The 24,572-nt window shown below is 43.3% G+C and overlaps 14 protein-coding genes across 15 annotated transcripts in view; 3 read left to right on the forward strand and 11 right to left on the reverse strand.

Annotated features, from left to right (window-relative positions):
- Positions 1 to 923, reverse strand: part of LOC126558057 (flotillin-2) — a 153,070-nt gene extending 152,147 nt beyond the window's left edge. For both annotated transcript variants that reach the window (XM_050213993.1, XM_050213992.1), the window contains exon 1: positions 611 to 923. In XM_050213993.1, coding sequence (XP_050069950.1) covers positions 611 to 659 — 49 coding nt within the window. In that variant the 5' untranslated portion in view covers positions 660 to 923. The remainder of the gene's footprint in view (positions 1 to 610) is intronic.
- LOC126558551 (annexin B9) overlaps positions 1 to 24,572 on the reverse strand; it is a 214,663-nt gene that overhangs the window by 169,640 nt on the left and 20,451 nt on the right. The gene's annotated exons all lie outside the window — the stretch shown is intronic.
- LOC126558621 (serine/threonine-protein phosphatase 4 catalytic subunit) overlaps positions 3,927 to 24,572 on the forward strand; it is a 161,615-nt gene continuing 140,969 nt past the window's right edge. Inside the window, exons 1-2 of the mRNA XM_050214666.1 lie at positions 3,927 to 4,731; positions 4,799 to 4,937. Of these exons, the coding sequence (XP_050070623.1) occupies positions 3,938 to 4,731; positions 4,799 to 4,928 (924 nt within the window). The 5' untranslated portion in view covers positions 3,927 to 3,937 and the 3' untranslated portion in view covers positions 4,929 to 4,937. The remainder of the gene's footprint in view (positions 4,732 to 4,798; positions 4,938 to 24,572) is intronic.
- Positions 6,068 to 7,018, reverse strand: LOC126558595 (NAD-dependent protein deacylase Sirt4). The gene has a single exon (XM_050214635.1). It carries the CDS (start codon positions 7,016 to 7,018, stop codon positions 6,071 to 6,073), a length of 948 nt encoding a protein of 315 aa, XP_050070592.1. The 3' UTR covers positions 6,068 to 6,070.
- On the reverse strand, positions 7,638 to 8,612 carry LOC126567196 (uncharacterized). Its single transcript, XM_050223427.1, has 4 exons — positions 8,482 to 8,612; positions 8,210 to 8,416; positions 8,045 to 8,134; positions 7,638 to 7,979 (listed from the first exon to the last, which is right to left on the reverse strand). The coding sequence occupies exons 1-4, from the start codon at positions 8,551 to 8,553 to the stop codon at positions 7,638 to 7,640; spliced, it is 711 nt and encodes a 236-aa protein (XP_050079384.1). The 5' UTR covers positions 8,554 to 8,612.
- On the reverse strand, positions 8,973 to 9,855 carry LOC126567197 (uncharacterized). The gene is made up of 3 exons (XM_050223428.1): positions 9,625 to 9,855; positions 9,207 to 9,296; positions 8,973 to 9,130 (listed from the first exon to the last, which is right to left on the reverse strand). The coding sequence occupies exons 1-3, from the start codon at positions 9,853 to 9,855 to the stop codon at positions 8,981 to 8,983; spliced, it is 471 nt and encodes a 156-aa protein (XP_050079385.1). The 3' UTR covers positions 8,973 to 8,980.
- LOC126559264 (uncharacterized) lies at positions 10,483 to 11,206 on the reverse strand. The gene is made up of 4 exons (XM_050215392.1): positions 11,133 to 11,206; positions 10,857 to 11,057; positions 10,703 to 10,789; positions 10,483 to 10,635 (listed from the first exon to the last, which is right to left on the reverse strand). The coding sequence occupies exons 1-4, from the start codon at positions 11,196 to 11,198 to the stop codon at positions 10,495 to 10,497; spliced, it is 495 nt and encodes a 164-aa protein (XP_050071349.1). The 5' UTR covers positions 11,199 to 11,206; the 3' UTR covers positions 10,483 to 10,494.
- On the reverse strand, positions 11,889 to 12,635 carry LOC126559249 (uncharacterized). Its single transcript, XM_050215379.1, has 4 exons — positions 12,570 to 12,635; positions 12,304 to 12,504; positions 12,129 to 12,215; positions 11,889 to 12,047 (listed from the first exon to the last, which is right to left on the reverse strand). The coding sequence occupies exons 1-4, from the start codon at positions 12,630 to 12,632 to the stop codon at positions 11,895 to 11,897; spliced, it is 504 nt and encodes a 167-aa protein (XP_050071336.1). The 5' UTR covers positions 12,633 to 12,635; the 3' UTR covers positions 11,889 to 11,894.
- Positions 13,103 to 13,924, reverse strand: LOC126559138 (uncharacterized). Its single transcript, XM_050215252.1, has 4 exons — positions 13,763 to 13,924; positions 13,489 to 13,689; positions 13,322 to 13,408; positions 13,103 to 13,245 (listed from the first exon to the last, which is right to left on the reverse strand). The coding sequence occupies exons 1-4, from the start codon at positions 13,922 to 13,924 to the stop codon at positions 13,108 to 13,110; spliced, it is 588 nt and encodes a 195-aa protein (XP_050071209.1). The 3' UTR covers positions 13,103 to 13,107.
- LOC126559311 (uncharacterized) lies at positions 14,861 to 15,528 on the forward strand. Its single transcript, XM_050215447.1, has 4 exons — positions 14,861 to 14,905; positions 14,980 to 15,171; positions 15,236 to 15,322; positions 15,388 to 15,528. Exons 1-4 carry the CDS (start codon positions 14,861 to 14,863, stop codon positions 15,526 to 15,528), a joined length of 465 nt encoding a protein of 154 aa, XP_050071404.1.
- LOC126559082 (uncharacterized) lies at positions 15,666 to 16,471 on the reverse strand. Its single transcript, XM_050215188.1, has 3 exons — positions 16,357 to 16,471; positions 15,875 to 16,285; positions 15,666 to 15,806 (listed from the first exon to the last, which is right to left on the reverse strand). Exons 1-3 carry the CDS (start codon positions 16,426 to 16,428, stop codon positions 15,666 to 15,668), a joined length of 624 nt encoding a protein of 207 aa, XP_050071145.1. The 5' UTR covers positions 16,429 to 16,471.
- Positions 16,689 to 19,039, reverse strand: LOC126559795 (NADPH oxidase 4-like). Its single transcript, XM_050215969.1, has 10 exons — positions 18,973 to 19,039; positions 18,805 to 18,900; positions 18,539 to 18,737; positions 18,370 to 18,467; positions 18,108 to 18,289; positions 17,643 to 18,027; positions 17,325 to 17,584; positions 17,137 to 17,242; positions 16,877 to 17,052; positions 16,689 to 16,809 (listed from the first exon to the last, which is right to left on the reverse strand). The coding sequence occupies exons 1-10, from the start codon at positions 19,033 to 19,035 to the stop codon at positions 16,689 to 16,691; spliced, it is 1,686 nt and encodes a 561-aa protein (XP_050071926.1). The 5' UTR covers positions 19,036 to 19,039.
- Positions 19,882 to 23,808, forward strand: LOC126567198 (terminal uridylyltransferase Tailor-like). Its single transcript, XM_050223429.1, has 4 exons — positions 19,882 to 19,995; positions 22,217 to 23,078; positions 23,151 to 23,309; positions 23,375 to 23,808. The coding sequence occupies exons 1-4, from the start codon at positions 19,882 to 19,884 to the stop codon at positions 23,806 to 23,808; spliced, it is 1,569 nt and encodes a 522-aa protein (XP_050079386.1).
- Positions 23,919 to 24,526, reverse strand: LOC126559272 (39S ribosomal protein L51, mitochondrial). The gene is made up of 2 exons (XM_050215402.1): positions 24,324 to 24,526; positions 23,919 to 24,264 (listed from the first exon to the last, which is right to left on the reverse strand). Exons 1-2 carry the CDS (start codon positions 24,524 to 24,526, stop codon positions 23,976 to 23,978), a joined length of 492 nt encoding a protein of 163 aa, XP_050071359.1. The 3' UTR covers positions 23,919 to 23,975.

Below are 24,572 nucleotides of genomic sequence, written 5' to 3' on the forward strand. Positions count from 1 at the left end.
AACGCAATATCTTGGACGTAGCGGGAGGTCTGTTCGATGCGGACAATAGGAAAATTCAAGGAGACAACGAAAGAAAAAGCCCTTCAAGTGTTCGAACGGTTAGCGGGACGGCTTTTGTCTTTTCCGCCTTGTATTGAGAAAAGTGGTTGATGCATATGCAAGTTCATCCGTGATCGAGGGTATCCAGTTCCGTACTCATTTAAAGGATCTATTTTAAACATCTTACGATGTCATGGAAAGGTGCCGAGCGCTACGAGCAAAATGGGGGGTGATTAAGTCCCTAACTATTGAAAGGTTGAAAATGTTGCTTAAAACAGTGACTGAATAAATGCACTCTTGCATTTATTCAGCTATCTATGTTTCATTATCGGAGACTCCAAAATTATGTCCGATAGTGTAACAACTGTTAACAATCTTAAATACAACAAATTTTTTGTACGATTCTTGCTGATAACGAACGGTAACAATAGACCCAAATCATGATGATTGCTATACCTGCCAATCGTATCGTAATATCTTGTCTTTATTTATGTAGCATTGATAACGTACATCAGCCACCCTGATAAGAGAAATGCGTCACGCAAAATGCAAACAAGCATCCGAAACATACCTGATACGATGAGGGCCTCATTAGGTCCAACGGTGTGTATGTTTCCCATTTTCGGCTGCTTTTCTCGGATACGTACGCACGATAGATTTCCACACTACCCGCTAAAAGGACTCGCGACACAAACGGATACACTGGATTTTTCCGATTTTGTGACACTACCGACGTATGCTACACTATGCCGCTGCTGCTGGTTTCAGTGAATTAACAAGTAAACACGCACACCATCAATAACGCACGTGTTAAACACAGCTTAACCACCAACACACACTCGCGCACTAATTTTCGCTTTCTCACACGCACAAGCTCTTTCACTCTCGCTCGTTCGCTCGATTCACACTAAAGGACATTCACGATTCAAAGCAACCATTGGCAGCCGGGGAGACCTTTGATGCACTAAACGGAGAAGGGAAAAAAGAAATTGAACACTCGCTCGATTCGGGAAGTGAGAAATGCGAGGATAATTTTGCAGTATATATTGTGTTTAAAACGTTAAGTAGGGAAAATAATCGGTACGGTTAGATATAAAAGCACTTAATACACATTCGCAGCGAGAAATATGTACACTAGAGCGAGAATTGTATGGGGAAAACATCACTTTCACGCCGTAGCCTTGCTTGTGTAGTAAAAAACAATCAGGAAGATGACACTTTATGGGCATTAAAATCGTTTGAAAACGGAGAATTCTTTTTTTTATCATGCACACTCGGCTATTTTTCACACCCGTTCACTAACCATTTCGCGTGTTAAAATAGAACGCTGCCAAGAGACACACTGATAAATCCAATTGATGTATCCTGTGAACACGTTTTTCTGCACTGAATACAATCTATTCGCACTCTCTTTCTTTCACACACATACCCACTTTTCCCGATGTTTGCCGATTTTCCTAGCGACACTGATTTCGAGAACTCTACCGCGATATGTCCTTACTGTCTGTCGAAAATTTCACCGCAATTTCATAGCATTCTCCACCATTTCCTTTCACCAGGATTTTTCTCCCCCATGCTATACACCACCAACAAATACACACACATATACTACACACGGGGTGAAAAAAGGAGTGAAATTTGTATGCGTTTTTCTTTCTTCTCACAATTCACTCACACTTTCTGCTGTCGTCTAAAAATTTTCGCTGTCCACAGCGCACAGAACAAGACTGCCGATTCTCAAGTGGCAGTTTTTCGCACCCGACTCAACCGTTGACCAAGCTACCACACGCTACACTAACGCAGCCGCCGCAAGTTTTTCCGCAGTTTTTACACAGCGTGCTCCCTTATCCACACCGCTCACTGATGAGAGCAACGAACACAGTTTTCCACTCTCATGGGGAGACGCGCGGGAAAATTTTTTACCCACACACAAAGCAGGCGACGCACCACCGTACACAACGTACTCACTCACCCACATACACACACACACACTCACACATGTGGCGCAAACTCACCGCTATCCAACACATAGAAACGGAAGCGCGCACCAAACGCACCCTCAACGCTCCGGACACCCTTCTTTGGTTTCTAATCACCATCCACACATACATACATACATAAGATGAGCAATGCGGGCGGTACACGGTGTATGTCCATAAAGCGGGCGCCTAGTTCTTTCTACAAAGGAATACTTTAAAATATTCACCACCAATAAACGTTGGCCACCGTCAACTTCTTAGCATTCCGTGATCTGTATACATAAGTGCCTGCTCAACCTGTCCCGTAAATGGATTTTTATCAGTATGAATCAATCCTCCTGCTCGACCAAAACACCAATGCATGTCACCGAAACACAAACATAAACACACGCGCAACGCCTGGCCGAACTATCAATTCGGCAAGATGACCTCATCCGTAGGTTAATTAGAATGATATGATACGCGGCACTGATAAGCGGTGGCGCACTAGAGCATTTTCAAAACCACAACCAATCTGGGGAATTGCAGTATCCGCACCGATAAGAAACTACCGAAATTATAAAATACCTGTTTTGTATCTGGTATTTCTTCACTTTTCCTTCCGAAGACTCGTGACGGCACAAGTACTGGCGCTTCACATAGGGCGGTCAACCTGGTCACGGTAGCAGACAGATGGGAAGAGTTTGTGCGATAATTTGATTTTGAATAACAAATATGATGCAATTATAAGAAGAATTTTATATGATCGCACTTTGCATTATTCTACTTGAAAACAAATCTACAAAAATCCAGCTCAATGCTGCCAAATAGCCGACATTTGAGGTTCGCTTGCAGATTCAGGATTTAAATAAAACTTATCAAAACGGATTACTAGTTCTTTTTAGTTTTGTAGTTGTTCTAGTTCGTTTTAGTTGTAGTTTTGTACATCATGATATTGTTTTTTTTTTCATTTTCTAGTCCTGAAATCACATAAAATGAAACCATTTTATAAATGTTTCCAAAGCCAACTGAATCCTATCCGATCCAACGTATGTGTACACGCACACTCAGTCACACTTTGACGCCCATCACTAGAGCATCAAAAGTGGCACGGCTTGGGAAAGCCACAGAACAAGCAGAACAAACCAATCGCCGGAAAACAGCGCGGGCATTCGCGAAAAAGAGTGCGTGTTTCAATACAGTCTCAACTGATAGTGTCTTTATACTTCAACCGGCTATCTCAACACAGTGCCAATCTATATATGTTCTTTTAAAAACGCGCTCAGTGTTGCTTGAATGACTGCATAACCGCTTGCCTTGATATACCACCCCAGCCAGAACCAGAGCAAGCCAGTTGTCGTACGTGGTGGAAATATTTTTTTGTTAGTAAGCAATAAACCGTGAAGTAAAGCAAAAACGGAACTAAATGCGCTTGAATCGGACAGAACCAGCGACACTGTTTCCGCTGCAAGCTACTACTGAGGACAATAGGTCGTGGTTAACACATTTGCAGTAGATACACAGGCACGCAGGTGGTGCAAGCGCGCGACCAAAGCCCGAAAGAACGAGGCCGGAAGAAAAGGTAAGGAAAGGCTAAGCATAACGGACGCCGTCACCGGTAGGGCGCGATTCTAACGGAAGGTCATTGTGTTGCAGATTGTTTCCTCTTGTTTTATCGCTAGTGCGGATAAAAAGCGGCAAAGAAAAAGAAGACGCGCGAAGCATTCCACGGGATTCATCTGTCATTCTTCTTCCGACCTCACCAACACACACGCATTCACACTCGCAGTCGCACATCGTCGTGACACATCGCGTTCTCTTTTGTACGAGAAAGAAGTAACAGCAAGGGAAGAAGCAACAGGGAATCATCTCTCGCTTGTGGTGGCATCAAACGCCAAACAACCAAACTTCACCGTTCCCCATCCCCCATCGGTAGTACGATGCCAGATTACAGCGACCTGGACCGACAAATTGAGCAGCTGAAACGATGCGAAATTATCAAGGAGCACGAAGTGAAGGCACTGTGCGCGAAGGCGCGCGAAATACTGGTCGAGGAGGGCAACGTGCAGCGGGTCGACTCGCCGGTAACGGTGTGCGGTGACATACACGGCCAGTTCTACGACCTGAAAGAACTGTTCAAGGTCGGTGGCGACGTGCCGGAGACGAACTACCTCTTCATGGGCGACTTTGTCGACCGGGGATACTACAGTGTGGAAACATTCCTGCTACTGCTCGCGCTGAAGGTCCGCTACCCGGACCGCATCACACTGATCCGCGGCAATCACGAATCGCGCCAAATCACACAGGTCTACGGGTTTTACGATGAGTGTATACGCAAGTACGGTTCGGTGACGGTGTGGCGATACTGTACCGAAATATTTGACTATCTGTCCCTGTCCGCCATCATCGATGGGAAGATTTTCTGCGTCCACGGTGGCCTATCGCCTTCGATACAGTATTTGGATCAGATCCGGTCGATCGATCGTAAGCAGGAAGTGCCACACGATGGCCCAATGTGCGATCTGCTCTGGAGCGATCCGGAAGACACACACGGGTGGGGTGTATCGCCGCGTGGTGCGGGGTATCTATTCGGATCGGATGTGGTGTCACAGTTTAACGCGGCCAACGATATCGATATGATCTGCCGGGCGCATCAGCTTGTGATGGAGGGATACAAGTGGCATTTTAACGAAACCGTACTGACCGTTTGGTCTGCGCCGAATTATTGCTATAGGTAAGTTAAAACACACACACAAGATGACCGATATCGTTATAGTAATGCTCGTTCATTCATCTTGCAGGTGTGGTAATGTGGCAGCAATTTTAGAACTGAACGAAAACCTGCAGCGCGATTTTACCATCTTTGAAGCTGCACCACAGGAAAGCCGCGGCATACCGTCTAAAAAGCCTCAGGCCGACTATTTCCTTTAAGTCTGATTTGTTTCGCTGTTTTGCGTCTTTCGTTTCCTGGGTCCCGAAACTGGCCGCGTAGTTGAAAGCAAGAACAGCGTAGAGTGACGCTCCGCCATTAGGTTAGATTGTGACCAGCCGGACATATGATATATCCCCAAAAGTATAATTAAATCCGCTACTATTAAAAGCGACCTCTTTTTTTACTGCCTATGGCTTGTATGTGTTAGTGTGCATTTGGTGCTTCATTTCCTCCCTTAAATGTATAGCTATAGTCCACCACCGCTCAGAATGATTCTCCTTGTGTATCGATCGAGTTAATTAAAAGCTCAATATCAAGTTGCGTGTAACCTTGTGGTAGTTGTTGTATACTTTTAAAATTGTAGCAATCCCTCAAACATAAAGGTTGCGGTTTTTTAAATTACTTTTAACTTCCACCATATCGGGAAAATGTTGGGAAATTCCAGAATCAATGACCAATGATTATTTGCATTTCGTACATGCATGAAAATGGATATAGAGATGGAAAAATGCGCTGAACCGTTGCAAACAATCAAATAAGCAAAAAAGCCCAAACGGCTACGACAACATGTGACGGGCTTTCATTACTTTTTTCCGGCAAAGTATCTTACACCACACAGACAATCAGCCAGTAAGATGAGTCTGTTGATGAGAAACAGTTGATTGGAAATTAAAACGCGATCCTGTTGGCTACGTAGATTAAGCGACAAAGCTAGTGAGCGTTCTCTATCTTACCTTCTTTCCACACAAACATTTATCAGAAGTTATTCACCGGAGGCAGATGCACGCGTGTCGTGTAGGAACAAGATATTTTAGTATAAGAATTACACACGGCAAATGAAATGTGACGAAGCAAAACTGTTGGTATGGAAGCCAAGGCGAACCGATACTCAGGCGAGTAATGGACATAACAATAAATGATGGCCAAAACAAGTGCATTGATTAAAAATACAACGTTCTTAAAAATCAACAAGTTTATTTATTTTTGTGTTTTTCTTCTAATAACATCTGATTCGAACAAAAGAAGGTAAAACACACTAAAAAGCCTTTAAGTAAGAGTCAACGATCCACGGCTATACACATTTACTCGGTATGTACAACAACGGTCTACTGCTTTCGCTACACATTTAACATTATCCTCACTATCTGTTCGACTTGAAAAGATTCGACATAATTTCGCCACATCTGGCCGAAATCTTAAGATCCGCCTTGGGATCACCCCTCGTTGTGCCAATATTAACAATTGCAACCGGAAGTCCCAGTTCCTTCGCCTGCAACACTATGCGATAGCCGGAGAACACCGTCAAGCTGGATCCGAGCACCAGCACACCGTCCGATTCGATGATCATCCGTACGACTTTCTCTATCCGCGGCATGGGCACATTATCGCCGAAGAATACAATTTCCGGCTTCAAATTACCGCCACACTGTGGACAGGGTGGTATTTTAAATCCTTGCACATACTCCATCGAAAGTTCCACATCACCATCCGGTCGCATCATGGTCGATTTATCTTCCATCGCCGGATTAAGCTGGTCCAGTATGCGCTGAAACTCGTGCCGATCGATACGATAGTTACATCCCTTGCCCCGCTCATCCTGGTTCCCTACACAGATCACATCGTACCCGCTACCGTGCAGTTCCACTACCTCTTTCGAGCCAGCCTTCCCATGCAAACGGTCCACGTTCTGTGTTACGATCCCACTTATCCGTCCCTCACGCTCTAATCGTGCCAGCGTATAGTGTGTAACGTTTGGTGCAATCGAAGAAAACCGTGGCCATCCGACGTAGTTTCGTGCCCAGTACCGTTTCCGGGTGGCTTCCGACTTAACAAAATCACCGTGCTGTATCGGTTTGTGGTTGGAACGGGCGTATAAACCGACACCTTCCGATCGGTAGTCGGGAATGCCGGACTCGGTCGATATGCCCGCTCCGGTCAGTACGAGGATGTGTGGTTTGTCTTGCAGAAACTGTTCCAACCGACGGCAATCGCTTTCCAGTGCTGGTTCGTGGGCTGGTACGTACATCGAGCTGGAATTAAACCTTTTGCCACTTAGCTGCGGAACTCGAAACAACCTGTGGAAACGCATTGTAAGTTTTGTGCAACTTATCACTTTATTTTGTAACGAACAGACAAAATCCAATTTGTTCACGATATTTGTTTGGATGTTTTTTGTTTTTGTTCTGTCAAAACAATTACGCTACGCGGTGAAATAAGCGCGTTTATAGTTACATGTTTACGAGTCGTCCTTGCAGCCGGAGAATCGTTAGAGGCATCCTGTATTATTTGCCGCAGATTTGTAGGTTAGGTTAGATTAAGTTTCTTGCGAGCAGTTGTTCATTCGATTTTCTCATAAATATTTGATCATAATAATGATCAAATATTTATGATCATTTTTGATAATAACAAAAAGCCGATGACGTGGATTTTAGTGGATAGTAATTATTTAAAGTGGGCCACACGCATAGACGGTAGCGGGGCAGCTCATTCACAGGGCTGTTTTGACTGTCTTATGCCGTTCGAAAGAGTTCCACATTCGCCTGAATGACATTCTGCCTACGAGTAAAATCAAGTTGAGATAGAGAAAAGTAGATCAAGTACAAGTCGAAGTTCCTTATAAGCCGCTGATCATGTGGAGTGTTATTTAAATTAAGGTAAGTTTTATTGCTTAGGGCATTGAGGTAATTTTTATTGTAAATACTGCTCAATTAAGCTGTACTTTCCACCAGGTCTGGTTGTGGTTCCGGCTGCAGTTCTGGCTGGGGTTCCAGCTCCAAGTCCGATTTCGGCTCAGAGTCCAGTTCTGATTCCGGTTCCGATTCCGGTTCCGTTTCTTGTTCTGGTTTCGGTGCCGGCTTCTTTGCCTGAGACTTCACCGGTACAGGTAATGGTGCAAGCGGTGAATCTCTAAATGGATCGAGTGTGACATTCAATTTCCGGTAGATTTTCTTCAAATACAAGCACAGCACATGATCGCACCAAGTTCCAAACTCCAGATAATACTTCAAACTATTCTTATAAAACACCAGCTTCACCAGACCAGCCTTCATCTGTGGTAGGGTAAGAAAATGGTAGAAAATGGTACACACCAAATACGATCATCTACTATGCTCACTTCACAAAACCGAACATCGTTCACGCGCCCCGGTGTATGATGAACGGTGTAGTAATGCTTGTGGAGATCCTTGGAGCATTCAAACAGGTGCTGCAATGATGATGGCAGATTCATTGGAATTAGAGCAATATCTGAAAGCCAACGAATTGCAGTGACATTACTTACATCACAGCATTTTATTTCCACCTTTGGCAATCTTGGATGTTTGATGTAATCTGTTGAAACGGTCGTATACTTGTACAGCAAGCTCGTCAAAAGCTCTTCAATGTTGAACAGATACAAGAGAAACTGCTTATCACAGAGATCCCACGTTTCGACGATGCTATCGTACCGCTCGAGAAAGTATTTCGTTTCAATTATAAAATTGTACGTCTGAAACAAAATTTTGCAAATTAAACTTTAACGACCTCAAGCGGTCAACAAGTTGAAGAACTTACCAAACGCCATTTCGCTACATCTTCTGGCGTTTTGGCACACTTGCGAAACTTGACCGTGTCCTCTAGAATCATCCTGTCACCTGCTAGCTGGCTGTCCTTCGACTGAAGGTAGCGTAAAACTTTCGCCGCCCGGCTAGCCTTTGTTGCCTTATATTGACGATCGTTCTCATTCTGTGCTCGAATTTACCAAGGGACAAAAATAGAGCCTTTGGCGTTCCTGCTTTAACGATTGGGTAAACATGATGAGCTTCTTTACATAAGACATAGGGAGCAAGAACAGGATGCCCCCGTTTGTTGCCTACAAAAACAACACCCTCACCCAGCAGTTGATTTGAAATTGCTTTATTTAAACGTATCAACATGTGTACAGATCACCATTCTTACCGTTACCCCCGTAGCGTTGGTTTGATTTAATCGTTAACATGAAAGTTTACATAAAATTAATTTAACACATAATACACATTCTTAAAGGCTACACAAATGTCCCCCGGTGCACTCTCTATAGGTTGAATGTGTCCAGCGTGATGATGATCTTTTTGAGGATCTTTTTCAAGTACAGACATAGATATCGGTCAGCCACTGTACCGTACTGAACGTATTCGTTTACCCTCCGATTGAAAAATGCCAATTTGAGTAGCGCAGATTTAAGCTAGTGAAGGAAAGCACAGAAAAAAGGATATACAATTGTACATAACTTGGATCAGTTTTTTTTTTGTTGCTCCTACCTCGCAATTGTCCGTTTCTTCAAAATGCGATTTCTTGTGTCGGCAGGAGTGATGGTGTAGTCTAAGATCTTTGACTGTTTGAAATTCGAGCTGAAAAATAGAAGAAACAAACACACATTGCATTCATTTGTGGTGCCTTACTGACTGATTGCTAAAATTAAATCGGATATCGATCATGCTGTGGTATGCAATCGATCGGACAAATGGATCGATGACATTGTGCAGCTTGTTTTGCGCTCTTCGTTTGGATCACTTGATGGCTCGTTATTGAAGAGGGATAGTATTTTTAGCACTATATATCCCCCAAGCTGTCCCTGTCACTCATTCTCACCCACAATCACGATCGCTTGTCATTATCAAGTTCATGTCAAACGGTACCCGCGTCTACTTGCGATCGCCCATAGTATATAGTACTTACACCACAACATTTAAGATTGAAGAAGGGTTTGCTCTTCCGATCCCCGACACCTTCGAGCGAAAGTGTAGTAAACCGGGCAAGCAGCTGTGTCACGTTCTCGTGAATTTCGATCAGATAGTGTAGGAAGAAATTTCCCGACAGGTCCCAGTGGCTAATGATGGAATCGAACTCATCGAGAAAGTACTTCGTTTCCGACACGAACTTTTCCACCTTGCGAAAGTAAATAACCATTATAGGAAGGAGGATGACAATCGAACTTCGATAGCTCTTTCTCTAGAGATACTTACATCTCGGGTTTTCACTATTTGTTCCATTGGTTCGCTAGCGTGGCACCTATCGAAGTGCTTAATGAAGATTTTTAAGCTTTACCTTTACTTACACCCAGATACTGTGCAATCACGCAATTCGAACCACCGATTTTTCTGCTACTGCTAATGGGGTGGATTCAGTAGCCAACGGAAGCTGGTGCTGTACTGATTTACATCGCGAGGAATGATTTACCAAGAAAATTTTCTCACGACCGCAGAAACACGCATTACCATCGCAAAGCCGACAAAAGCTTACCGAACGGAATCTTTGCTTGTAGCACAAAACTATAATGAAAAAAAAACCTCTCAAAGCCGTCGCAAAAGCCGAACACACAAGCCGGAAGGAAATAGCACAGATCGTCGTGGTGTGGCGGTAGATCCTTCAGTAAAAAGCAACCCTCCCACAACCAAAACGATCACCTTCCGTTCGCCTGCGATGCATCTCCCCTTTGGTGGATTAAAAATGATCATGATCTTTCAGGGTTGTTAGCTCGCAGGATCGTGAAGGGTGCGGGCGGTAGAGCGTTGCGTTGTAAGGGGAATCGGATTGTTCGATTTTATTTTAAAACTTCAAGGTACAAGAAATCTTCTTCGCTATTCTCTTCAAGTCCACCAGCATCGTACACGTGTACTCTTTGCCAAATCGTGTGTACTCGTCCAACCGATGCCTCATATGATCTAGCTTAGCAAAAGCAGATTTTAGCTGAAAAAGGGTTCAAAACGGCAAGCTGAAATTAAGATCGTTGCGTTGTGGTAACATTTGTCCTTACCTCCAGCATGTTTGGGTACACAAGGAACGCTTCATTGTGGACAGCTTTGTAATGCTTACGGAATTGCTCGTTGTCAGTAAACGTTAGCTGTGGTAGAGAAATTAAAGCACACATCAGGCAGGATGCAAATAGAAGATCAATCACCAATTCTTACTCCACAACACATCATTTCCTTCTCCGGTCGGGTACTTCCATCATTCAGCGGTGTTGCTTCGAACTTATTCAACAAGATCTTAACCTTCGAACGAATCTCCCGCAAATAGCTTTTGAAAACCAGCTTGTACAGATCCTTATGCAACACGATCCTGTCGTACTCTTGCAGGAACCTTTTCACATCATTCTGGAATCGATCTAGCTGCAAATGTAACATTTTAATTGTAATCCAACCAGCCACGATGCTGCCAAATATGCGCCTAATCACTGCACGTACGTTCTTATACTTGTTGCTATAATTGTAGATGTTGGTATGAATGTACACCGTTGTTGGAACACCCATTTGGACGGTTCGAAATTCGAACAACCTAACTGTCCAAACCTTCAACAGGAACTAAGCTCCTCCTGTCCAGAGCCAATGCCAAACCCATCAAATCGGTTCTTTCTTTCTACTAGAACCATTACCGCGAAAGTGCTGCGCAAAATTACAACCGTCATCTTTTTTTTTTTTTTATTTTTATTTATAGAGGCTTTGAGTCTTAGAGACTTCATTCGCCTCTCTACTGTAAAAAAAAAAAAACTGATTTAATCAAATACAAAACTATTGCATATGTGGCTTAAATATTATGGAAAACTATTGCGATTGTGGCGTATGGTATTGGATAAGTTACAACTATTGCTTAAATTTCTTTGTATAAATTACTGATGCGTAAAAATCTAATAAGGCGGTTCTGCTGAAGTTTGTCGGGTGAAAGGATTGTCGTGAGATCAGTTTCTAGTTGGCAGGTGGCTCGGTGTGTCGTGTATCCATGGCAATCGGTGAGGATGTGGCGGACGGTGATGTCAACGCCACAGAAGTTACAAAGTGGAGGACTGGATTTTTCTAGGAGGTAAGAGTGTGTAAGGCGGGTGTGACCTATACGGAGGCGGGAAAGGACTCGTTGGATACAACCGTCATCGTTTATTTATTCTTCGACTAAAAATAAGGCTTTTGTCTTGCTGTTCTACTGCACGGGATGCTGAACCAAACCGCATCCCGCTACCACTTCGGACCACGCTCCAACGTGGTGTACAAGTTGTTGGCAATTTTTTTCAAATTCATCACTAAAACTGTGGTAGATTCGGTAGCGTAATACAGATACTCCTGCACGCGGCGTTGAAAGTATTGCAGTTTACCATGTCCAGAACGAAGCTGCGGAGAGACGAAGTTTGTCAGGCAAACCATTAGCGATCAATGTGATTTAAACAGCTTTTTCGAACAATTCTCAAGTACCTCCACTATGCTTGGATGGATAAGCCGTGCAAAGTTGTGATATTCAAAGTAGTGCCGCTTCAGTTCTTCGCTATCGTCAAACAAAACCTTTTTTAAAAAGACAAACATACGCGTTGGAAAATGAAAACCCGCAATTCATAGCCTCTGAAGTGTTGTGCATTTGCGATATACTTACTCCACAGCAAAACTTCTCCATGAACAATTGTCCTTTCGTACCGCTGGATTGAATGTGGTCGAATTTTTGTAACAGCTCCGTAATGGCATTGTACAGCTGCTTTAAATGTCGCCGGAAGCTTCTGTGGTACGCTAGGGAGTGTTGCACTATGTGATCGTACTCTTCCAGAAAGTGTTCCACATCGGTTGAAAATTTATCTAGCTGTTTTTTTGCACACAACTCAAACTTAAAGGTCATGTAAATTGCCATCAGATAATAATACTTACGTTACGATATTTGCAGCTAAAGTCTAGCGTTCGCTTACGTACACAGGTTGGGGCCGTAACCATGCTTTGGAACTTGTGATTAGACAACCGATCGCACGGGAAGCAATAGTGAAAGTGATTTCTTCATGGTCATTTCCGGTTTGTGGTAAGGTATCGGTGTCTTATTTTCTATTCGTAACTAATACAACGTTTGCTCTATTTTAAGCTTTCCAAACAGTCATCACTCATAGGATAAAACAGTCATCATGTTGCTGATTGGTCCGTAAACGTAAACTCACACCAAGAAAAACGTGGGCTTTGTTTCAGGGGTAACATTTATTTTGTTTCGTTCGTAGTTAAACACATCCAATGACAATTATTTTAACTGTATCCTTCTAGAAGTATGTAAGGGAGTATTAGCACCGTTGGGTTAGTATAGATTCGTGTTTTTTTTGCTGTCACTGATAGGAACTTCACCGACAACCTTAAGAGCTAGATATGTTTTTGAGTTGTCTGCTTCAGGTGTCTTGGGATCCCGAAACACAGCCCCCGGTCCATCTCAACCAAGATGTCCCGCCAGGACTGAATTGCTCTTTCGGAGTAGTCGCTTCAGGGAGAATATGAGATCGTTGTTCATGGCTTTTCCCAGTTCAATGTACGTCTTGACTTCAGCCGTGTAGGCACGTATCTCGTCCAGCTGTTGTAAAAGAAAACGAAGAAAAACGTTTCATTAATAGTTTCCACGTCTCTAAGCCCTTAATTGCCATGCTTACCTCTGGCAGGGAAATGGCTTTGTCTGCCTCACTGTGAACTTCCGCGTAATGTTCATCGAATTCTTCCGTATTCATAGCCTGCGGATCCTATATCCAGAGAATAAAAGCAAGGAAACTGCATAAGCGTCTCTCCGAAACGGTGACACCGGTAATGTGAAATATCTTACCTCCCCACAGCACACGATATGCTTGTAGAGAAAATCTTCCCGGACCATTGTATGCAAGATGTACCGTTGCAGCAACGTCACTAGCAGCTCTCGCAGCTCGTTCACGGTGTTGAGGTAGACGCTCTTGTGCTTATCCTTATTCTCCACCAGATCATCGTACTTGCCAAGGAAACTGTTGGTTTCCGCCAGGAATTGTTTCAACTATGGGAATGGAAACCAATGGTTAACTATGGTACAGACAAGAAGAGATCAGCTCCATAACAATAAAACTTACCCGTGCGAACGTTGAAATCTGAGGCTCTGGCGATGGTTCCAGTTCCTGTTCAGCATCGGATGCTTCGCCTCCCTCGGATGCAGCCTTTGGTTCCTCCGGTGCGGCATCCTGCGGTACCGCTTCCGCTGCCGGCGCCGGTCCATTTGTGTTATCCTCTGCCATATTGTACTGGTTTGGGTTGTTCACTCAAACAAACTTCAGGCTATAGGAAATGCGTTCGAAGATTCAGGTGTGTTTGCGGGCAGTGTGTTTGCTTCGCTGCTAGGCACCTTCACCGGTGAATGTTTGTCACTAAATGATGCTTAGTGTCAAATGCAGGACACCTCATAAGCTAAGCCGTATACTAAACGGTCCGTATAGCGTACCTTCGGCAGTGTGGGTAGATCGTGTTGCTCGTGCCCTGCTCGAAACGTGTACGAAACGCGCGGATAGTAACTGCGCCGTACACGAGCCATCTGCGCGCCAAATGCCATCATTATTCATCATCATCGTCCGAGGCGTGGCGAGCACGAGTTTCACGAATAATAGTAATGCGGTAACATTCCTGCTAAGGACATACCGATCAAGTCGGCACTTCGCAAAGGAATGTCTATTGAAGGCTGTGCGCACCGATGCATCATACCATACAAGAACAGCCGGTGGGATGTCACCGTAGACGGCGCTAACCCATCGTCAGAAGACGTTGCAGAAAGCTAGGTTCTTTTTCCATATCTTGTACCCCAACTCACATTCGATTTGAGGGAAGTTATGTTATGCAGCATATGAATGTTGAAATTTAAACAGAATAAATTAGATGCCTTTCCAAGTTGTCGTGAAAGTACTTTCAAACTTTGGCGCCAATGACCTTTTGTCTGATTGCCGGTTTGCAAGCTTGGCTACGTTCCCAAGTTCATCTGCTAACAATAAAGTCGAGACGACAGGGACTTTTGACGACCAAAAACTGAGGAGGGGATACAGCGTGTTCGTGTGTGTGCCCGCGATCCTTGATCCTCACGGCGGCAGATAATCGTTCAGTTAAGCGTAGTCACTTTCACGCTCAGTACATCGCCGCTACGAACCTGGCACGTGCTTACAGTAGTTTGTATCAGTAGAATTATCATGAAATCAGACACCCAGAAGCCGGATTCATCCCCGTGGGATAAGGTAACGGAAACACTCTTAACCCCCTATTTTCGTTGGTTCACAAGAATGCCAAGTTCCGATTTTTTATTTGCTAGTTGGAGGAGATCGTAAAAGAAACGCGCCATTTTCTCGACGAGTACGACGAAATTGTGCTGCACAAAGACCTGTACCGTACGCTGTTCATGTATCACCTGACGAATCTTCGAGATGAGGTGATTTTGTTGCTGAAAAAGTTTACCACCCTACCGAAAGATATTGCCGAGGAGAAGGAAATCGAGTGTTGTGGTGTAAGTAAATCGGCGATTCATGTTTCGAGTGTGGCATGAACGAAGGCATTTGGTTCTATTGCAGGTGATGTACAACGATAAAGAAGCGTTCCATCAACACTACGAGGATGCTCACAATAAAAAAGTTCTTCAGTCAGCTTCGTTATGCGAGGTATTCGATAAAACTTTTAAGCACTGTTACTTATACTTACTTATACCAATTTTTTGCTTGAGCAGCTAAAAATGTCTTTAACGAAAATTGCTTTCTTCGAACGACATCTGAAAGATTATCTGTTGGGCGGCCAGGAATCCAGCTGTGAACTTTTGCTGAACTTGCGTAGGATATTGAGACGGTTAGACCACACGTTAGAGTTTTAGGTTGTGCTATATTTTACCTTTATATTGTTAACCTATGCTGTTTCACAGTAATTATTTTCTCAATAAATGTTTGATAACATGTGCCTCGCTTCTTCTATTATCTTTTCAACGGGATCTCCTTAGGCAGTTTAATTCCTCTAGTACCGTATGATAGATATGATTCGGCGGAGAATTTTCGTCAAATGAAAACACAGTCCATTGTTCGACGCTAAGCCCGATGCAATCCATTCGTCCAGTATCCTGCGAAACACTACCATTCGTAGCAGAGCCGCTTTCATCTGAATGTTTTAAATTGCACTTTAAATATGCGACAGGCGATGTCATGTTTCCCAAATTGCACACTTACCTCACACGTGTTGGCTACCATCAAATACGCCTTGTCGTGTACCGCATAGTAATGCAACCGCAGTGCCGCCAATGTTCGAAACTGATCGTCACAGCACACCAGTGGAAACTTCTCCTTGTAGTTCTTAATCCGGATCGTGTAGTCCGGTATCTCTTCCGGTTCGTCTTCCTTCTTCTTTTTTTTGCTCTTCTTGGGCGGTTCAGGCATCGGGAACCCGTACGGATCAGTAGCGACGGTAGCTGGCTTTGGTTCACACCACTCTATTTTGGCAAAGTTAAGCAAAATCTGTATGATGCGGTAGCGAATCTCTTGCAGGTAGTAGTAAAAGAATGTCCGGTATACATCCTTGTGGAGGACGATTCGATCAAAGTCGTCGTGAAATTGTTTAACAGTTGCAATCATTTTTTGGAGCTGATAGGGAAAAAGAGAAATTATGATAAAATGGTGGATCAACACATTTATCAAACACACAAACTCTTCACCTTATCCCATTCGGCAGCTTCCTGGGGCGTTTCAAAGTACGGTCGAATGGAAAGATACTTAAGCGTCAACATCCTTGAGCACACTGAGCGGTAATCGGACGGGATAAGATCACAAAACCCCCTTTTTTGTGCGAACCCTCAGAACACGTGTACGATTCGATTGGACGATTCTATTTTTATTACTTACTATGGCAGCATTTAAAGAGCTTAAGACGTTCTATTCACTATCTATCCAAATCATACAAACACTACATTAATACCACTTTGTGTGAGTGTCAAATAAAAAATAAAATTAGAATATAAAACTAGAACCATCATCCAACACCAAGCACCTATCCGAATCCTTCGTGAAAGTAGCTTAACTTGCAACCATGCTTGCTGTACTCTTTGCACTTTAGTCGAATCTCTTTCGTCAGTTCCTTTGGGCCGCAGCTAAAAACGGATACCGATTTTCTGAAACGATAAACAGAATTATGTTTAAAAAAAAGTTACACAACACCATTTTTCCATAGTTCCATACCGAGGGTACAGAGTGACGAGATCGATAAAGATATCGTTCCAGTTCGGCCTGCCACGGTGCATGCGAGATTTGATCGATGGCATATCGCCAAAACATTCCGCCAGCAACAGTTCATCATAGCTCTGCGTCCAGTACAGCTTCACCCAAAAGCGGTCCGGTTTGTTTTGGCTCCAGAACTGAAAAGTTTAGGTTTAGGTTGTGCAATTGCCGGATGGTGTAACGGAACGAAGGACACATTTGCTCTCACGATCACAATTTACCTTCTCCTGCAAACGGGCAACTTCGTCCGCAAACCATAGAAACGTTTCCAAGCTGCGTGCGATCCACACGAGATGAACTCTAGCCGGTTTATCGACATTTGTACTACTGTAAGATAAAAGATAAAAAAAAATCTAGACTAATGCAGCGAGGGTTTTCTTTTCTCGGGTATTAGTTTTGAAAATCTTACAGTAGCAACCGCATGATGGTTACAAATGGTGTAATACCAACGCCAGCACCGATAAAGAGGATTCTCTTGCAATCGAGCATATTGCTCATGACCGACGGGTACGGTCCATCGAGCAGGAACTCTATCCTTCGGTACGGGTCAACGCCTCCCAGGTTTCGCTTGAATGCTTCCCTTTGTGCAACGCGATCGTAAAGCTCCTCGGTCCAATCGCCACGAACCTTGATTGTGAGTGTAAAATCGTTTCGACCCTCCGCAGGAAGCTGTGAATGATCATGTTGATCATCAATCTGTACCTCACTCATTATTTAACCAACCAACCTCCGTGATCGTAAACGGGTGCCATTCGAGTGTCGAAATGACTGGACACTGCAGCAATACGTACTGTCCAGGGATGATCTTAACGCTCGTCTTACTACAAAACTGTAATCGTAGATGAACCGCATGTCCTGTCATGGCGTACGTTTGAACGGTCGCTACACGATAGCGCTCAGAGTGGGAGGTTAAATAGCGACCCGAAATGTCTACCAAGTAGATCAACAATCCTGTCAGTGGCCAGATCCAGGCTCGTTTTACACCGGCATCGAATTGTGGAGGCTCTTCGCACAGTACCATAAGATCCTCGTTACTGTGAAGTGTTACGTTATCGACAAGATCGCACGCAATCCTATGCTTATCGGTGTTTGTTTGATGTTTGATGATGTTGCTGGAAAAAGTAAGTTTTGCCGATCGATACATTTAATTTATCAAAAGCAAACTTTTGTCCCGTCCATTCACCATCTCTACCTTAATGGGTGGTAAAACATCATCCCATAAAATAGGAGAAACAGATGATGCGAGGTGAAGAAACTGTTGTAAAATCGATCGCGTATCGATCGTCGGGCTAGGTAAGCCATCGCTACCAGCGTTAGCAGCATAATACAGCCAGAAAATCCCGTCGGTGTAGCGACCAGCAGTCGTAGAATGTTCTGCATGTGCGGTACGGAAAAATCAATAAATAAATCACTCCGAATGCCGTTCCGTGTTGTCGTATATATGGAAATCTTACGTCATCTGGCCCATTTGCCCAGTTGATCTCCCGGTAGCGTTCGTCGTAATTGTCCACAAAGTTAACTATGTTCACGAAATGGGCCACACTGTGTACAACTGGGGTAGAGTAAGCGTTAGTTCGTTAATATTTTAGGAAAAGAAGTACTCACTTTCTGCTTAAAACTTACTCGCAACTATCAGCAAACTGTAACCCAGTATTAGATGCAGCACTTTTGTTTTTTCCAAATAGTGAACCAACAAACGCATCGAGAATCGGCCAAACAATTTGTGCAGCAGTAAGTTGAACGTCTTGCACGTGGGTACTGTTATCAGGGCCATGGTCACATTAAGCACGGGAGCTGTTCCGCGTGATACACACAATCCATTCTGTTGAGAGAGAAAGAAATCTTACCAGCAGGTTCAAAAGCAATTCCTTTTCATTTACTCTACTAACCCCAAGAATTCGGCTAAGATAATAGTATTCTTCATCATGATGATAGTTGCTGAATGCTTTACAAAATACGACAAAGTTGAAACCGGTCCATAGCAACTGCAGTGGTGCAAGATCATATTTAAATCCAACCAACTATTTGTGCTTGATTTGTTCCCCCCAAACACTTACCGCGATGATGTATTTGAACATAAAATTTTTGGAAGAGTGATAAATTTTGTCCACACGTTCCATCGTAAATCATTTCTCGTTCGATGCTCTCCCGCTCCTATTGCCGGAACTAACAACGTTCGCAGATAGATGTTTGCCCACGCCGTCTCCCGCACAATTATAACATCAATGCGATCGTGCAATGTTATGGCAATTGTTTATACTAGCCGGTCGAACCCAATCAGATGTTATGTCCCCGTCCAGCAGCAGCACGATCGATGTCTGTTTGGGACAGAAATAGAACATCAAATGCACGCCATACTACACGATTGGCACATCTGTTTCCCGACCATGGATTATGGGCACACTGTTGCACTCACTGTAATAGTTAGGCTAACGTCCGAATGTCCGAAATGGGAGAATACTGGGACGCTCCACCCGTAGCCTAGTTTTTTGGCCAACTTTTACTCTGTCATGGCTATGGGGCTTAGTTATCTGGGCTAACGGTTATCGGGCAGTTACCTTCCGGATAGATTATTGTTATCGACTTTTTAAATATCGGTCACAGTTCTTACAGCAACTCGTACAATAACGTACAAAATTAGCCTTAGCTTAGATCAACCATGCTTAGTTAATTGCCAAGGGTAATGTAAAGTTGGCAAAATCTCTGCTACACCACCATCATCACCATCGCTCTTTCTATCGCAACCATCACGATCAGCCTCACAGGCAATTAAAACACAACACCAGCAAAACAGCAACGCCGAAGCGGCACTGTCCAATCGTGACTTTCCACGACAATGGTTCCCTTTCTACTACTGCTGGGGTTTGATTTGTGGTAGTCATGATCCGCTGCTCAAAAACGGGCAATAATCGTACGACGCTCGCATTTGCCACCAGACGCAGTCACGCAGTTAAACGTGTACTATTATGTCTTGGTGCAGTGCGATTTGGTGTCTGAAGACTTTCGACTTTGAAGACCAGGAGCGCAAAATCCAGCATACTCTGAACACACGCACGATTCAACGATTCATTCTTGAAAGAGTAGGTTCGGGCATAAGTTAACATCACCTTTTACACACGCTTTGATTTTTAATTTTTTTGTTCAGCAGTGATAACGAATTTTCCCGTTATTATTTTATTATTATTTATCCCTTTTATTATTTGAATCATTAGTTAAGAGTTGTTCATTACATCTTATGGGGTGTTTCATTTTACAGGGAGTACATTAACACTTTATAAAGCAACAAATATTTTTTTTATAAATGAAAAGATTTACGTTTGCTATAAATATTACACATTATATATTGATTCTGTTGGAATTACAAAGTCCACAAAAGAGCACCATAATGGATCACATTCGCCGACGGTAACATTTTTGCAACATGATCCTCGCTGTTTTCGTTGAGGGAGATCGATTCAACAAGAGCGGTCGAATGGTTCGTTGTAGGCAGCAACATGTTATCTCGCTGCCTTCATCCGTTCGTATAGGGTAAACATATTGATATCTCGCAAGTAACGGCGCTAAACAATCATTTAATCTATAGTTGCGTGGAACCGTGTGAGGTTCTCATGATATTGGATAGTTAATTATATTGGAATGGATAATAAAATATGAAAAATTCGTTGTTGAATTCCAATATTTAAAAAATGTATGCCATGCACCCTCATCATCAGTGATGAGGTCCCATGTGGGACCTATGATGACGGCAATGGCATGAGCATTGCCCTTCTCCTTTAGTATAGTCCAGGATTCGTGAACGCAGTGAACTATCGGGCTTGTCAGTGTGCAGTAAATCGTTTTTTTTCTAAAGGAACGGATTGGTTGTCTTAAAATTAATTTACAGGTTAGTGACAATTCACATTGGATTGGAGAAATTTCCTTCTTCATATCTTGAAAGGATTTCCCGTGTAGACTCGTACGTTTCACTGATAGTTGTTCCCTCACCCATGTATTTTAGTCCTGTTTTTAGCGAGCGTCGGGCTCATATCACCAGAGGCACCACATCCCGAGTGTGCTTGTGAGCGTTGATTTTTTTTTTCAGAGGAATTGTTAATCTTTCTTTACGGCTTGTTTTCAGGAGTCGGTCGTTGTAATCCATCCTTATAGAAAAGTTTTGCATCTTCCAAAATATTTCGCCAACGTACCAAGCTCCTTTTGCTTCGCACTCGCTCATACATTCATCGATTCATTTATCTATCATCATAGAACAAACAATAGGAGATGAAAGAAGGGATAAAAGGGGTCAAACTGCTAAATCATTTGCTCGGAAAAATTATAAAAGTAGCAGCCCCGCCTCGCCCAAGACCTTAGAAGATTATCTATGTCATGCTATCCAAAGCCGCAGACAATCCTTCATTTTGTTGCTTGAAATGAAAAAGAAAATTGAAATTGTGAAACAACATTGGTGGAGTGTTCTGGATCGTACAAGTTTGTAGGATCTGTAGTACGCACGATTCCTTCCAATCATATGTCTCTCCGGATTACGTTACATTGCCTGGTTCTATACGGCCAGAAAGATACCTTTGTATCTGTTTGGCCGTTACTGGTTTCCTTGTCTTGAATATACCAGTAGATGGAAGTTTTTCCTGCGTGTGAAAAGATGCTCCGAACAGGATTCGACTACCGGTACATATTATCGGTTATTTTTACGCATATTACACTGAATATTTAATGTATCATATGAATTAAAAATGTGTCCTATTTGATTCACATTGTATAGAAACAATATTCCTGTCGATTGGTTCAACCAAGTAACGTTGTTGTTCTTAAAGCAACATTTAGTACTATTAATCCAGTTCAAAAGTATAAACGTCTTTACCCTATTGACAAAATTACCTTAATAGCCATTACTAAGGGTTTTTTCAATACAAATCATACCCAAGAAATTCAAACCGAAAAGAAAAAGCAAAACAAAAATGTTGTCCTTATCACTATCGCATTTATCCAACAAAGTTTCCGATTTTGTTCGCGCTGTGGCAGAACACGGCCTAAGCAGTGAACTGACACATCGCTGAAGGTTTTCGTGTGAATGTGTGAGTAGTTTCGGGCGTGCTTGATCGTCGGGAGCAAATTGACACTTCTCCGCCAGTGTTTGAATCATTTTGTTTGTAGCTTTTCACCGACTGACCAAGCAATATTACTGTTGTGCCGTATGTCTTTCATTTGACCACATTTTATCCAAAAATAATGGTAAGCAAGATTCACGCTATTGCTTTTTCCTTCAACTACTAGAACGTACACGCCTGCGTTTCGTATTTTTAGTCTAAGAACTATTTTTCAACAAACGTGATCATCGAGACGCTGATTCACAATCTGGCTATGTATGATTCGGGTCCGAAGAATATCGATGCATTTACCCTAGACCAGATAGAGCAGCTCATGGACAAGATGAAGCTATTCCTTGAGGAATGTACGCTCGTGCCCTTTGAGGAAGATAAAAAGCAATGGAATAAACTGCTGGCGTACTATTATCAGCAGCCGAACGTTGTGCGCTGCCGGGTCTGTAGCAAGTGCCTGAACGAGTACGAAGCAGTGATGGATCACATCAAGATGCACGAACGACAAACAGAGCAGGCAGAAAACGTACCTAAACCGGTTAAAATGAATTACATGGTGAAAAACTGTATACCAAGAACGGGTGAAAGGTTGTCCAAAAATACGAAGAAATTTTTAACCAAGAACCCTACCACGATCGTCAAAAGTTATCTTGCGGAATCCAATTATGTTCAGATCGATATAGATAACGATCGGGTGCAGCAGCATTTGGAAAAATGCCTGAAGAAAGATTTTCCATCGGTGAAGCTTTATCCGTTTGGTTCACGTGTTTCCGGCACCGGGTCATTATCCAGCGATCTGGACGTGTTTGTTGATCTGCAGAATGGTTATTTCGGAAGAAATTATAATACAAAACCGGATGAGCTGACGGAATTGATCGAAAGGGTACAAGATATTCTTCGGAGCACAAAGAGGTGGACAATTGAAGCTATCATTTTGAACGCGCGTGTTCCATTGTTGCGAGTAATAAGTCTCGACAACGACCTGCACTGCGATCTGACGTTTAGCAATGGACTGGCGCACCGCAATTCGATGCTGTTGCAGTATTTGTTCACTTTGCAGCCAACCAGTAAAGATAGCCGGCTAGAATACTGCACAGCAAGAATCTAACTAATCGTTTTCGTTGTTCTGCCCCGTCCAGGTCGTATGCTGGTATGTTACCTTAAAAATTGGAATCGAGAAAATTGCCTGAACGCATATACCCTATCGTTGATGGTTATTTACATGTATCAGTGCCATAAGTGGTTGCCATCCGTAGCGAAACTGCAAGAAGATCCAAGCAACGACATCATCATCGATGGTACACCCGAATGGGACGTGAAACGAAGTCAATTACCGATGCTAACATAATCTTTCCTTTTGCAGATTGGAATGGTGGTTTTGCTACGCCAACACTGCAGGAGCTAAATATTCAACTGTTGGATGTTCCCATTCCCGAACTAGTGAACATGTTCTTTGAGTTGTACAGTTTGAAGAGCAAGTGTTTCTCAGTCGAAAGCCACGTAATTTGTCCGTACATAGGCGAAAAGAATGTAACGAAGAGTTCATTTGAGTTATCGAATTGTGATGGAATACCACCGCAAATGGAACGTCTGAAGCGTTACATGCTGAAACATCAAGATGATAAAAACCCCAGGAATCAGTTTGCATACAATAGACCGCTCGTTGTTCAGGATCCCTTCGAACATTGTCACAACGTGGCCAAAGCTATTCCGGTTGAGATAGCTGCAAGATTAATGCGTTCGATTGACTCGAGCTTGGAATGGCTAGGAGCTGCAGTTGCGTTGGATGAGCCTTAAGATTGAAGCAAAAATATTTTTAGAGAGCTGATGCAATGTTTATAACGTTAACCAATAACCAGACTTTTTTTTCAATAAAAACCTAAAAAGGTAATTAACCATCGCAGCTCAATTAGCTTTATTTAATGTCTATAATGGTGCTACTAGGCATGCCGAACAACCTGAATTTAAACGTTGGAAAAGCCTGTTTTAGTTTTGCGATTCAAGAACCGGTACAGGTACGAAATGCGTTTCTCCATATCGCGCCACTTTGTGGGTCGAGCGACAGGATAGATGGTGCGGCTGAGCATTTTCCGTTTTCGGAGCAGCACCTGATATTCATTGCCGGATACACCACGGAGCCACGACGGTACAGAGTACAGTACACGGGTAGGATGCAACCGATCACTACCAAGAATGTCGATGTAATCATTCTGGCCGAACAGTGCTCGCTTTTCGCACCAAGCGTTCTTGGGTCTGAAAAGATCGATATTATTTAGTATTTGTCGGTTACGATTCTATTCGGCCATTCTTACTTGTAGTCCGGCATTGGTAGCTTCTGCCCATTATCCAGATGGGGCAGAAGACCTCGCTGCAGTATTCTATCCTTGTAACCGTACCGTCTTACAAGCGGGCCACGCTCTACCTTGTCCGCGTGATATCTGTATCGGACGGCGGTAAGCTGTGGTTTCCATAATACCCGAGCGATTGACGTGAGTATACCACCCGTGAAGGCCATTTTGAAGTCGCTATAAGAGCCGAATTTCCCGGTGGATCTCGAGGAG

The sequence above is a fragment of the Anopheles maculipalpis genome, chromosome 2RL (genome assembly GCF_943734695.1).
Source record: "Anopheles maculipalpis chromosome 2RL, idAnoMacuDA_375_x, whole genome shotgun sequence".
Classification (NCBI taxonomy): Eukaryota; Metazoa; Arthropoda; class Insecta; order Diptera; family Culicidae; genus Anopheles; species Anopheles maculipalpis.